This window comes from Pleurodeles waltl, chromosome 9, assembly GCF_031143425.1.
Source record: "Pleurodeles waltl isolate 20211129_DDA chromosome 9, aPleWal1.hap1.20221129, whole genome shotgun sequence".
NCBI lineage: Eukaryota > Metazoa > Chordata > Amphibia > Caudata > Salamandridae > Pleurodeles > Pleurodeles waltl.
In genome coordinates, this window is record NC_090448.1 from 1178504746 (window position 1) to 1178516481 (window position 11736).

The 11736-nt window shown below is 47.2% G+C and overlaps 1 protein-coding gene across 1 annotated transcript in view; it reads left to right on the plus strand.

Moving 5' to 3' along the window:
* NPAS3 (neuronal PAS domain protein 3) overlaps positions 1–10834 on the plus strand; it is a 1356068-nt gene extending 1345234 nt beyond the window's left edge. Inside the window, exon 11 of the mRNA XM_069209098.1 lies at positions 356–10834. Coding sequence (XP_069065199.1) covers positions 356–1653 — 1298 coding nt within the window. The 3' untranslated portion in view covers positions 1654–10834. The remainder of the gene's footprint in view (positions 1–355) is intronic.
* The last annotated feature ends 902 nt before the right edge of the window (positions 10835–11736 follow it).

The following is an 11736-nucleotide window of genomic DNA, read 5'->3' on the forward strand; positions in this document are numbered from 1 at the left end:
CTCCAATTTCAAATTCATTGACCTTTACAGTACCTTTTACAATTTTCAATTGCACATTTATCCACTTTATTTATATAAACTTTATTAATTTGCTAACATTATTTAATTTTCCAAGCAGTGGTGGACCCCCATGGGTCCCCGGACCACAGGTTGGGAACCACTTGCTGTAGAACGTACCCAAGGCTGGCTAGCTGTGTCCCCTTGAAGAGACTTGCCCAAAGACATTCTAGAAAGAACCTGTGGACTTTTTAAGTGGAGTTACAAAGTGGGCAGGGTCTGAAGTTGATTTTTAACATTTTCTACATCCTACTAAAGCTGTTTTTATTTTTTTCTCTCGTTTTCTTCTGATATACAGAGGACAACGAGAACGGCAAGCCAGACGGGAAAGGGAATGTGTCCGAGAACAGCGAGGACCCAGAACAGGAGCGCAAGAAGTCCGGAAGCCAGTCGGACAGTGAGATGCACTGCAACGAGGACGGGAACAGCTCCAGCAACCCCGAGAGCCAGGACAGCGAGGACAGCTTCGAAGCCTCGGACCTGGAGTCGGGCCGGGCTGCGGTGGAGGGTGCCATGCGCATCAAGGTGGAGCGCTATGCCGAAAGTGAGACCGAGCTGGGGCTGCACCGCTGCCAGGCCCCCAGTTCCGACAGTGCTAAGGACTCAGACAGCGCTGGGGAGGTGAGCGTGCAGTCTGCCGGGAAGCATCAGCGCAGGAAGCGCCGGCGGAAAAAGCAAAAAGGGGGTGTCGGTGCCACCCGCCGGAGGCTGTCGAGTGCCTCCAGCCCCAGTGGACTGGAAGGGGCCATGGCAGAGCCACCCCGGCTGCTTCCATCACCAAACAGTGCCTCCGTGCTCAAGATCAAAACTGAGATCTCAGAGCCCGTCAACTTCGACAACAACAGTAGTATCTGGAACTACCCCCCTAACCGGGAAATCTCGAGGAATGAGTCCCCCTACAGTATGACCAGGCCTCCTAGCTCCGAGCACTTCCCCTCCCCGCAGGGCAGCGGCACTTTACATGTTTCCATCCCAGAATCCGTGCTCACGCCGCCTGGCACGGAGACTTCAGCACGCAAGACTCAGTTCAGCAGCACTTCCTCCGGAACGGCCCTGACCTCTGTAGCCTCTGACCCACTCTCACCCCCGCTCTCCACTTCACCCAGGGACAAGCAGACAAGCGCCCCCAGCACTTCCAACCCACTGCTCTACGCCGGAGACCTGGAGGCCTTGCAGCGGCTGCAGGCAGGCAATGTGATGCTTCCGCTAGTCCACAGGGTGGCAGGCACCCTGGCTGCGACCACCAGTGCAGCCCAGAGGGTCTACACCACCGGCACCATACGCTATGCCCCCGCTGAGGTCACCCTGGCCATGCAGGGCAACCTCCTCCCGAACGCCCACACCGTGAACTTTGTTGACGTCAACAGCCCCAGCTTCGGACTGGACCCCAAGACGCCCATGGAGATGCTTTACCACCACGTGCACCGACTGAACATGTCAGGCCCCTTCGGCGGTGCAGTGAGCGCCGCCGGCCTCAGCCAGATGCCGGCAGGGAACGTGTTCACCACTGCTGAGGGCCTCTTCTCCAGCCTCCCGTTCCCCGTCTACAGCAACGGCATCCACACCACACAGACTCTGGAGCGCAAAGAGGACTAGGAGAGACCGTACCACTGTGCTCAGGGCCCAGCCCTGGAGGCGATCACTGTATAATCATCGGGCTGGCGCGCGGAGGACGGCTACCCGCGCACTAGCCCACTTTTTGGTGGGAGGGCATGTGAACACAATGTGGAATGGTGTACCAAGAAGGCTACTCTACAGATGGGGGAGGGGCTGACCACAACCCCCTGAAGAGGAGCACCTCAGGTGCTTAACCCATGCTTTTTGGAGGGTTGCTTGACTCTCTCCAAAGGGGGTCAGACCTTCCCTTGGAGCTGTGAGGACAGTGGACATTAGGGCATTTGTGGGGGCGTGGATCACATCAAGTCTCTTACCTTATTCTAAATTCCCATGGACAGATGGGATCATATGAATACAGAGGAAGACCAAAGGCACTCCACCTGATTAATTGCCCCGGCATTACTGATTGTCCCCAGCGGAGGCAATGCCCCAGATGCTGGCCTGCCGAGTAGTTGATAGGTTCCTATGCTCACTTACACTGCCATCTGTCTTCCTGGAGGGTGTGCTGGCTGATGAATTAGTTGTGTCAACTGAGCAGGGCCCCCACCACCCAGGTGCAGAATACCAGGAAACTACAAACTGCTGCCTAAAAACAGCAAAAAGACTACTCTGCCGGGGGGGACATACACATTTTGGAAAAAAACGAGTTTGCTGGGGCGGATTCAGTGTGCTAGAGGCACTACAATCTTTGCCGCCTTCTTCCCACCCTGTGTAGTCCTGTCATAGATGCAGGCTACTGCAATTATCTACTAATGCCATTGCCAGTGGCCAGAAGTTATTTCTGTCGGTGGCCCTACCCCTCCCTCTCTTGTCGATATTAAACGTCCTTAGGACCCAAGAAGTGGAGCCACTGTCCACTTCTTCACCTAGATGCACCCATGTTTCTGGTCTGTCCTCCTCCCTCATTCGCCATTCACTTTTCTTTCCAGGGTCTTGGTTTGATCTCCACTTGGAGTAATTAGTCTTCATGAGAATGGAGTACCATTAGTCTGCCATGTTGCCATGGTTTCCTCTCTCATCCACTGCATCCTCACCCCCAGACCCTGCCAGGCTGTGAACACTTGCACCTTCACCTCAAAAGGGGCAGTACCAGCATCTCACAGCTAGGCTCCAGAATTGAAACTGGACATTAGTTGCTCTTACCTTCTTTGGAACTCAAGAGATGTACCTGAACTTCTCAGCAGGATGCAGGCACTCAGAGGCATAGCTGCACTTTTTAGCATAGTTAGGTCCTCAATATGTTGTCCCTTTATTTCTTAGAAGGCACTCCAAGATGTGTCTGCGAGCCCAAGGTTGGCGCAGATATTCTCAGCTGCACTTCTCACCAGAATACCCAGCACTCTTGAGTATGGCTGCACTCCTCAGGCGCATGCGTGCACTTTGAGTTGCACTTGTCCTTCTCTAGAGGGTTCGGACACTCTGGGAAACCACTGCACACTTCAGCGGGATGCAGGCATTCTGAGATATTCAATACCTGTACTTTTCAGGATGAGGACATTCTGAGATACCAAGCTCCTGCCCATTTGAAACCCTAGCAGAGACCTGCCCATCTCTCTCTACCAGGACCCAGGAGCAGGTATTCCTCTAAGTGCATATCAGTGGGTAGTGGGTATTTCTCATCTGCACTCCATTGGTCACCCCTAGGGGCCAATGCCACAGCTGTCTATCCCCCATCTCTACAACCCTTTATTGAATTTTCTGAGTTACACATGCATCACTTAGGGTCGGAGAGAAAGTAACTTAGTGGGAAATAGCAGAGAAACCGGGCCCCGGGGTAGGGGTCTGTACTGAAATGTCCTCTTGATGGCAATCACCGCAGTGCTATAATTTTTCAATCTACAATGTCCAGTGCCATTGCTGTATCGTGGGTAAAAGACAGCATGGGCCTCAGCCCTTTACCAGGTACCTTACCATGCTTGGTCTTGCCATGCTGTGGGTCACTCTACAGCATGGGTTCACATGTTTGCCTGTTGCCCAATCATGCCACACTATGAGTCACAGGACACAGTGGGCTTGTTCCACTTACCCGGTACCCTATCATGGCTACCATGGGCACAAACGCTTTGCCAGGTATGCCTCATGCCCTACCGGGCCATACTGTGTGTCATGAAAACACATGGGCACATACGGCTTAACATGTGCCCAATCATGACAGCTACCTTTTATGCCATATTGTGGTCACAAGGGAGCATGAGGACCTCAAGCTTTGCCAGGTAACCTAACATGCCCTCCAGTAAACCATGAAAGAACATCAACCCACACACTTTTGCAGGTATCCTATCAAGCCATGCTGTGGAACAATCAATCAGGATTTATAAAGCACGGCAAATCACCCGTCGGGGTCTCAAGGTGCTGGAACACAAGAGCCAGACGTGTATCACACCCTGCCATGTAGCCCAAAATTGCCATATCCTGGGCCATCCCCCATGCTTTGTCAGGTAACCTGTTCTGTCACCGTGTAGATCACAAGAGTATAAAGACATAACAAGAAGACATATATTTACTTCTCCCTGTTCCTTCCACCTTCTATGCATGATTGATGCATTCTGTATCATGCATAGAAAGAAGGAATTGCCTTTTAGGACTGTTTTGTGCAGGAAGGCTTCTCTTCCTTCTCCAAAGCAATCCTCTCTGGGTTTCAGGCACCATCGTAGCATTGCAGAAGGGTGGCTGTGTTGGCACTAGGCAGCACACAGTGCCCCTGCGCTGGGAGAGAGTAGAAACTGTGCCATATATATATATATATATATATATATATATATATATATATATACATATACATATTCAAACATGAGAAAACTAGAATGTACACAACATATGGGAAAGCCAATAGTTGTTTACGCTTGCATAATAAACTTTTTGCACAGCTGTATTCCCATATCATATCATGCTTATCATGGGCCAAAAGAACCACTGATGATTCACACTCTGCAAGGAACCATATCAGGCCAATCCATGGGCCCCACGATCAGGTGGGCGTGCATGATCTTCCAGGCACTATATTTTGCCAGACCATGGTCAGAAACGTTCTTACATGGCTTGATAAGCTTCCACACCATGCACAATGTCATTGCTGCCATACTGTGTATGAGGTTCCTCACCGAGGATGGGATCTGATAAAGAGAAGGGTCAATGCATGGATAATGGACCAGGGAAGCAAGCCTCGTCGCCCTCTGTCACACGGAGGCAAGAACTTGCATCATACTTCCAAAATACACTCAGCACCACATATATCGCCCAACTTCTGTGACCAACACTTTAGATAAGCAGGTACCATATGGCTTCAAAGAGTGAATGCTGTACACCAAATGGTATGATAGAATGAGCTCTTACACCCTGACCTATCTCTGTCTGTGCTTCAAGTGGGCTGGCCCATTGAGTCTTGACACAGGGTGTCATATTGTTGCCCTGTGACACTGGAATGGGTGGAGAAACACCTTGTGAGTTCAGTTCCTGCAAATCCAGTTCCATCTCTGGGCCAGTTTCCGGCATTCCCATTTCCACCTGGTTGCGCATCAAGTTCCTGTGACCATTGGTTCACTTCCTGTTAGAGCCAAGAGTAACGCGCTACAGAAAGTGAGCGTAGCCCCTGTGTTGTACCCAGAAAGAAAACAAGATGAAAACACCTTCTCAGTGCATCAGCATGGAAGGCTGTGAGCTAAAAATCTGCATGAATCTATGGAGCACCGTTGATAACAGGCGCTATTGAGATCTGGTATCTTATTGGTTCCTCACTGTCCAACCTGTACCAGAAAACGTCCTGTTTTTGTATCAAACATCCCAATTCCACGTGATTTGCAGGTCACTGGATGGTTGAAATGCATCTAGAGGGTTCAGAGGAGCAGAAGAAATGTCGCTGTGCGACCACTTGGGATGAACCTTATAGGTTACGTGTAACAGGTACAAAATGCTCCCATGTTGCAAGCCAACATTGGTGGACGCTGTGATGAGTAGACATGATAAAGGTCCATTACATATGTAAGAGTGGAACCCCGTTACAGTTGAAGGTGTAATTTAGTACACTGGACGCAATAACACCACCTGGCACCCTATTCTAGAGTTGAATAGGCAGTGGTGGCATTATGTGGCATGGTGTCACTGCGGAGAAGACATCCTCACAAGGGCCCAATGTGGTGGATATGCAGACGCCACATTGCAGTGTATGGTACAGTTTGGCAAAAGTGATAATATTATGTGACGTTCTGTGGCGTAATGTGGCAAAGTAAATGATGGCAGGTGACACTTGGGGGGGTTTAAGTTACGCAGAATAAATGATGCCTCATGACGTTGTGTCATTTTGTGGCAGAGGCCACAACATGTTGGCACGTGCCGGTGAAGATGAGAATGGCGCACGACACTGTGTGGCACACACACTTGGATGGGACCAAGTTTGGCATGATAGGCACCTTATTTCCTGGGTCATCTCCTCCGAAAGCTCCAGGCCAGCTTGGGGCATGGTCTCCTGTGCTTTATTAAACCTTGCTGTACGTCTCGTTTACCTCCTAGCTAACACACCTCACCTCAGCTCACCTCAGAGAGGGCTCTGGAGCATTGCTAAGGGCTGCGGAGGCGCCCAATCAGATTGGGCGCCAACGGGCTTGCTCCAGGTACCTTCTCCTCCTCAGTGTAACTGAGGCTAATCTTACAACTGTGATTAACTCAGCAAACTAGAAACAAACATGATTAACATGCTGACTATATCTCATTTTTTTACATTTAGAGTAGAGGACAGGTTGTATATTTTTTTGGGGTTAGGGTTCTTTGGTTGATATAGAAATCAACATTTTAAACACCCTACAAAAAAGGTGTCTCATAAGCTTGAAATTAAAGTAATTGCAAACTGCACATTAAGTGGGTAAAAAGAAGCAAAGATGAAGAAATCTCTTGTGTTGTCTGTCAGTCTGGCCAGATGTCACTGTGTGGCCGGCGTCGTCAGAGCGCCGTCCGTCCTTCCGGCTGCTCGCAGGCCTTTCCAATGGACAGATAAACTGTGATGTGTTACCATGTGTGAAGCAGTGTCTTTCGCTGTCCGTTGCGGTCTCAATGTGTGTTTACTATATGCAGTATATATTGAGCTAACGTAAACGTTCTGTGTCCCTTGTCTGTTCTCTGTGCTTCCCGCTTCCTGCCGGGTGCGGCCCTTCACCACCCGGATCTGTCCTAGTGAACCAGTGAACCCTGGGGGTTAGTGAATAGTTCTGTGTGGGGGTTTCTCCCTCTGTGATGTCACTTTTATATGCTGCTTTCACTGTTTGTAAAGTTTTGGGGGCCTTCCTTTGGGGATCTCTTTCTGATTTTATGTTGCTGTTGTGTGATCTCGGCCTACGTGTGTCTGTCTCAATGTCTCTCTCTCCTGCAGAGATAAAGGACTCTTTTACTATTTGGCAGTGAACTGATCCATCGTAGCCACCTCCCATGCCCTTGAGGCAGTGATTTGTGCCTGGCTGTCACCACCCAGGGGTGTCACACAGACATGCCAGGCCCCTCTCCCCACACCCTGCCAATTGAGGCCTCAGTTGTGAACATTCCGAGATATCCTCTGCTCTCCCTGAGCCCCAAAGCACCCACTTACCAGGCTGTTGGAAGAGACAGTAGAACCGGCTTGTCAGCAGGAGCTTTCAGGGTGGCACAGGATGTAGGCAGTGCTCCTCTGCTTCCTCCGAGGACTGGCTGAAGAAATGGAGTCTGCTCTTTGGCGTCCTTCTCTCCCTAGCTGTAAAAATGGAGTCTGTTCTTTGGCGTCCTTCTCTCCCTAGCTGTAGAAATGGAGTCTGCTCTTTGGCGTCCTTCTCTCCCTGACTGTAGGAATGGAGTCTGCTCTCTGGCTTCCTTCTCTCCCTAGCTGTAGAAATGGAGTCTGCTCTCTGGCTTCCTTCTCTCCCTAGCTGTAGAAATGGAGTCTGCTCTTTGGCGTCCTTCTCTCCCTAGCTGTAGAAATGGAGTCTGCTCTTTGGCTTCCTTCTCTCCCTAGCTGTAGAAATGGAGTCTGCTCTCTGGCTTCCTTCTCTCCCTAGCTGTAGAAATGGAGTCTGCTCTCTGGCTTCCTTCTCTCCCTAGCTGTAGAAATGGAGTCTGCTCTCTGGCTTCCTTCTCTCCCTAGCTGTAGAAATTGAGTCTGCTCTTTGGCGTCCTTCTCTCCCTGGCAGTAGAAATTGAGTCTGCTCTTTGGCTTCCTTCTCTCCCTAGCTGTAGAAATGGAGTCTGCTCTCTGGCGTCCTTCTCTCCCTAGCTGTAGAAATGGAGTCTGCTCTTTGGCTTCCTTCTCTCCCTAGCTGTAGAAATGGAGTCTGCTCTTTGGCGTCCTTCTCTCCCTGGCTGTAGAAATGGAGTCTGCTCTCTAGCTTCCTTCTCTCCCTAGCTGTAGAAATGGAGTCTGCTCTTTGGCGTCCTTCTCTCCCTAGCTGTAGAAATGGAGTCTGCTCTTTGGCGTCCTTCTCTCCCTAGTGGTAGAAATGGAGTCTGCTCTTAGGCTTCCTTCTCTCCCTAGCTGTAGAAATGGAGTCTGCTCTTTGGTGTCCTTCTCTCCCTGGCTGTAGAAATGGAGTCTGCTCTTTGGCGTCCTTCTCTCCCTAGCTGTAGAAATGGAGTCTGCTCTTTGGCTTCCTTCTCTCCCTGGCTGTAGAAATGGAGACTGCTCTTTGGCGTCCTTCTCTCCCTAGCTGTAGAAATGGAGTCTGCTCTTTGGCGTCCTTTTCTCCCTGGCTGTAGAAATGGAGTATGCTCTTTGGCGTCCTTCTCTCCCTAGCTGTAGAAATGGAGTCTGCTCTCTGGCTTCCTTCTCTCCCTGGCAGTAGAAATGGAGTCTGCTCTTTGGCTTCCTTATCTCCCTAGCTGTAGAAATGGAGTCTGCTCTTTAGCTTCCTTCTCTCCCTAGCTGTAAAAATGGAGTCTGCTCTTTGGCGTCCTTCTCTCCCTGGCTGTAGAAATTGAGTCTGCTCTTTGGCTTCCTTCTCTCCCTAGCTGTAGAAATGGAGTATGCTCTTTGACGTCCTTCTCTCCTTAGCTGTAGAAATGGAGTCTGCTCTTTGACGTCCTTCTCTCCTTAGCTGTAGAAATGGAGTCTGCTCTTTGGCGTCCTTCTCTCCCTAGCTGTAGAAATGGAGTCTGCTCTTTGACGTCATTCTCTCCCTAGCTGTAGAAATGGAGTCTGCTCTTTGACGTCCTTCTCTCCTTAGCTGTAGAAATGGAGTCTACTCTTTGGCGTCCTCTCCCTAGCTGGAGAAATGGAGTCTACGCCTCTGTTTGCTCCTCATCCTAGCCAACAAAATGAAATTTGCTCCTCTGTTTCCTCTTCACCCTACCCTTGCTGAAGGGAGTGAGTCTGCTCCCGAGATTCTTGCTAAGGCCAGCTTAAGAAACGCAGTCTGCTTAATCCCTAGGCCAGCTGAAGAAACGCAGTCTGCTTACTCCCTAGGCCAGCTGAAGAAATGTTGCTGCTCTTCTGCACCCTTCCCTGGCTCACTGATTACATGGAGTCTGCTCTTTCACCTGTAGCCCTGAGTACTAGAAGAAATAGGGCTGGTACTCCCCAGTGGAGTTTAAGTATAGCGGCTGCTCTTCTGCCTTTGTCCAAACTACTGGAAGAAATAAAGTCTGTTGTTTGCAGACTTCTCAAGTTAGTAGAATAAATCAAGCTTACTCCTAAAGCTAGTAGCCAATAGGCAGCGTGCCTGGCTAACCAGACCCACCCAGCCATATTGACCACATGAAAAAGCTGACTTTACATTCATTAGCGGCATGTAGTACGAGGACTTCAGGATGTTTCAGGAAAGGCGGGCAGAGCTGACATGTTACTTCAGGTAGGGAAGGCAACTAGAAAAATTGGGAAATGACTGAAACTTTCTTTCTTGGGTTGCCAGTGGAGTCTAGACAGTTGGTATTCGGGTAGTCTTTATTTCATGAGCGCTAGGCTGTTGAGGCAGTTCACATCTTCCTTGGGCACAAAGATTAAATCTAAACCACGTCCTCCTAACAGCCTGTGTAACCTATGGGAACCTGGAAGTATTGTCTGGAGCCCAGAGGATGGCGTCTCCCTTGAAGGACACTCAAGGGTGTTTACAGCCAGATACAGCTTTGCAAAGAGCATTAAAGAGTGAATCTGGATAGAAGATCAATATTGGAAATAATACAACTGGCAGTGGGTGCTTGATGCCTATATGAGTGCGGAGCACACGTAATGATGCCATAGCATGTGCCAACCACAGCTACCACCACAAAGGGGCCATGAACAGCAAATCTGCTGCCTGGAAATTTAGTAAGATTGTCTTGGAATGTAGACCTCAAATGTCACGGACAATCAGGAGTCATCTCCCTGTTCCCTTCCCTTTTCCCAACCCAACCCTCCCCTCCAATAGCCGAGCAGAGGAATCCCTTTCACCTATCCAAGGGCAGCTCTTGTGCGCTCTGAGTTTTGTGTTTGTTTGTTCCAAGTTTCTATCCTTCGTTTGTTAAGTTTTTTTTACACTTTTTTTATAAGTGTTTCTGTGTCGTGTCGAGAGAAAAAAAATAATAATGATTAAAAAAAATGACAATTTCTGGTGATTTACACTAACAGATAATCACAGCTGCTGTCTAAAAATCCATAGTGTTTAAAAATTATGACAAGACGGGGGAAAGAAAAAAAATCTGAAAAAAATGTGAAAAAAACAAACCCCGCCTTCATTACCTGTGAAGACTGTGTCTCTGTGTTTTTAACTATTTCTTGTGAGATAATGATTGAAAAGTCTTTCTATGAAGAGATTTGTGCCAAGAACATATGGACGAATTCAGGGAAAGTGTATCCTGGGATTCTGTGAACTTATGAACCACAGCAGTGTTACTGATTCTACAACATAAAAAAATTAAAATGTTAAAAGTGAAAGCCATTGTATATTTTATTTTTTTGTGTTAAAAGCTACAATTACACAATCTCTAACCCGGCTAATTTTTGGGGGTCAGACTTTTATGTTGTTTTCATTTGTTTTCCATTAACCATTGAAAATGCTGCAGGAACAAATCAGTGCAAACGTGATGTACATAAGTCACTTTACAGCAGGGTTCTTTTTTATACTTTTCTAGGCTTTTCATACACTTCCATACACGGTTGTCTTTTTTATGTAACTTAATTTTTTTGCCATCCCGCAGGTGCCATTTTCCATAATAAACTTTCTCTTGAATTTGTTATCAAGAACCTTGCATCCTTTTATTTACGCATTACACACCATTCAGGTTGGGGTATGCCAATAATGTTTCTTCCACAGGTTTTTGCTTTTATGGACCAAGGTGCATACCTGGAACTGTATCAAGAAGCTAATAGGAATTGTTGCTTTCCTATAAATAACATGTACAAGAAACGGGCAGTCTGAATTTTGTGCACAGAAACATTATGCCGCACTTTTTTTTCAGTGGGGTAAGAATCATCAAAGTGAATTGAAACTAACGTTTGGATTATACTGAAAATGTGTTTGCACAAACTCAGAACAGGCAAAATTCTTCACAAAGGAATGTTATATCACTGAAAAAGTTAATGATTCAAAACAAAACGAGCACACATTTAAAAAAAACATGAACAAAATCCTTGTTTGAAAGTAGATACAACTTAAACAATATGCAGATTACTTTCAAATTACAAACAGGATCAGTTTGGATGTACACAGATTTATTTTTCAAATATGCATAGGTTTCTTTAAAAATGCACATAATTAGAATCTAAAGTTCTTATAATGATAACGCATTTCAATTATATTAAAACAGTTTGCTTAAGTATGTGTTATTATACTAACAGTAAAATAAAACAGATAAATGTTTAATTGAATATTATAAAAGGTTCACTGGATTAGTTGTAAGTCCCATTTTTAGGGTTTTCAAATTTTCCCCGGGTTATTTATAAGCATTCATTAGTATTGCTAAAAGATTCACTGGATTATTTTCAAAAGTTCATAAAATGTATTTTAAAAGTAAACAGAGTAATTATGAAATGTTCCTAGAATTGTTTTAGTTAGAGGGTTCACAGAACTAAATAAAAAGGATCAGAAATATTTATTCAAGCGTCCACAGGGTAATTATAATAAAAACACAAAAATG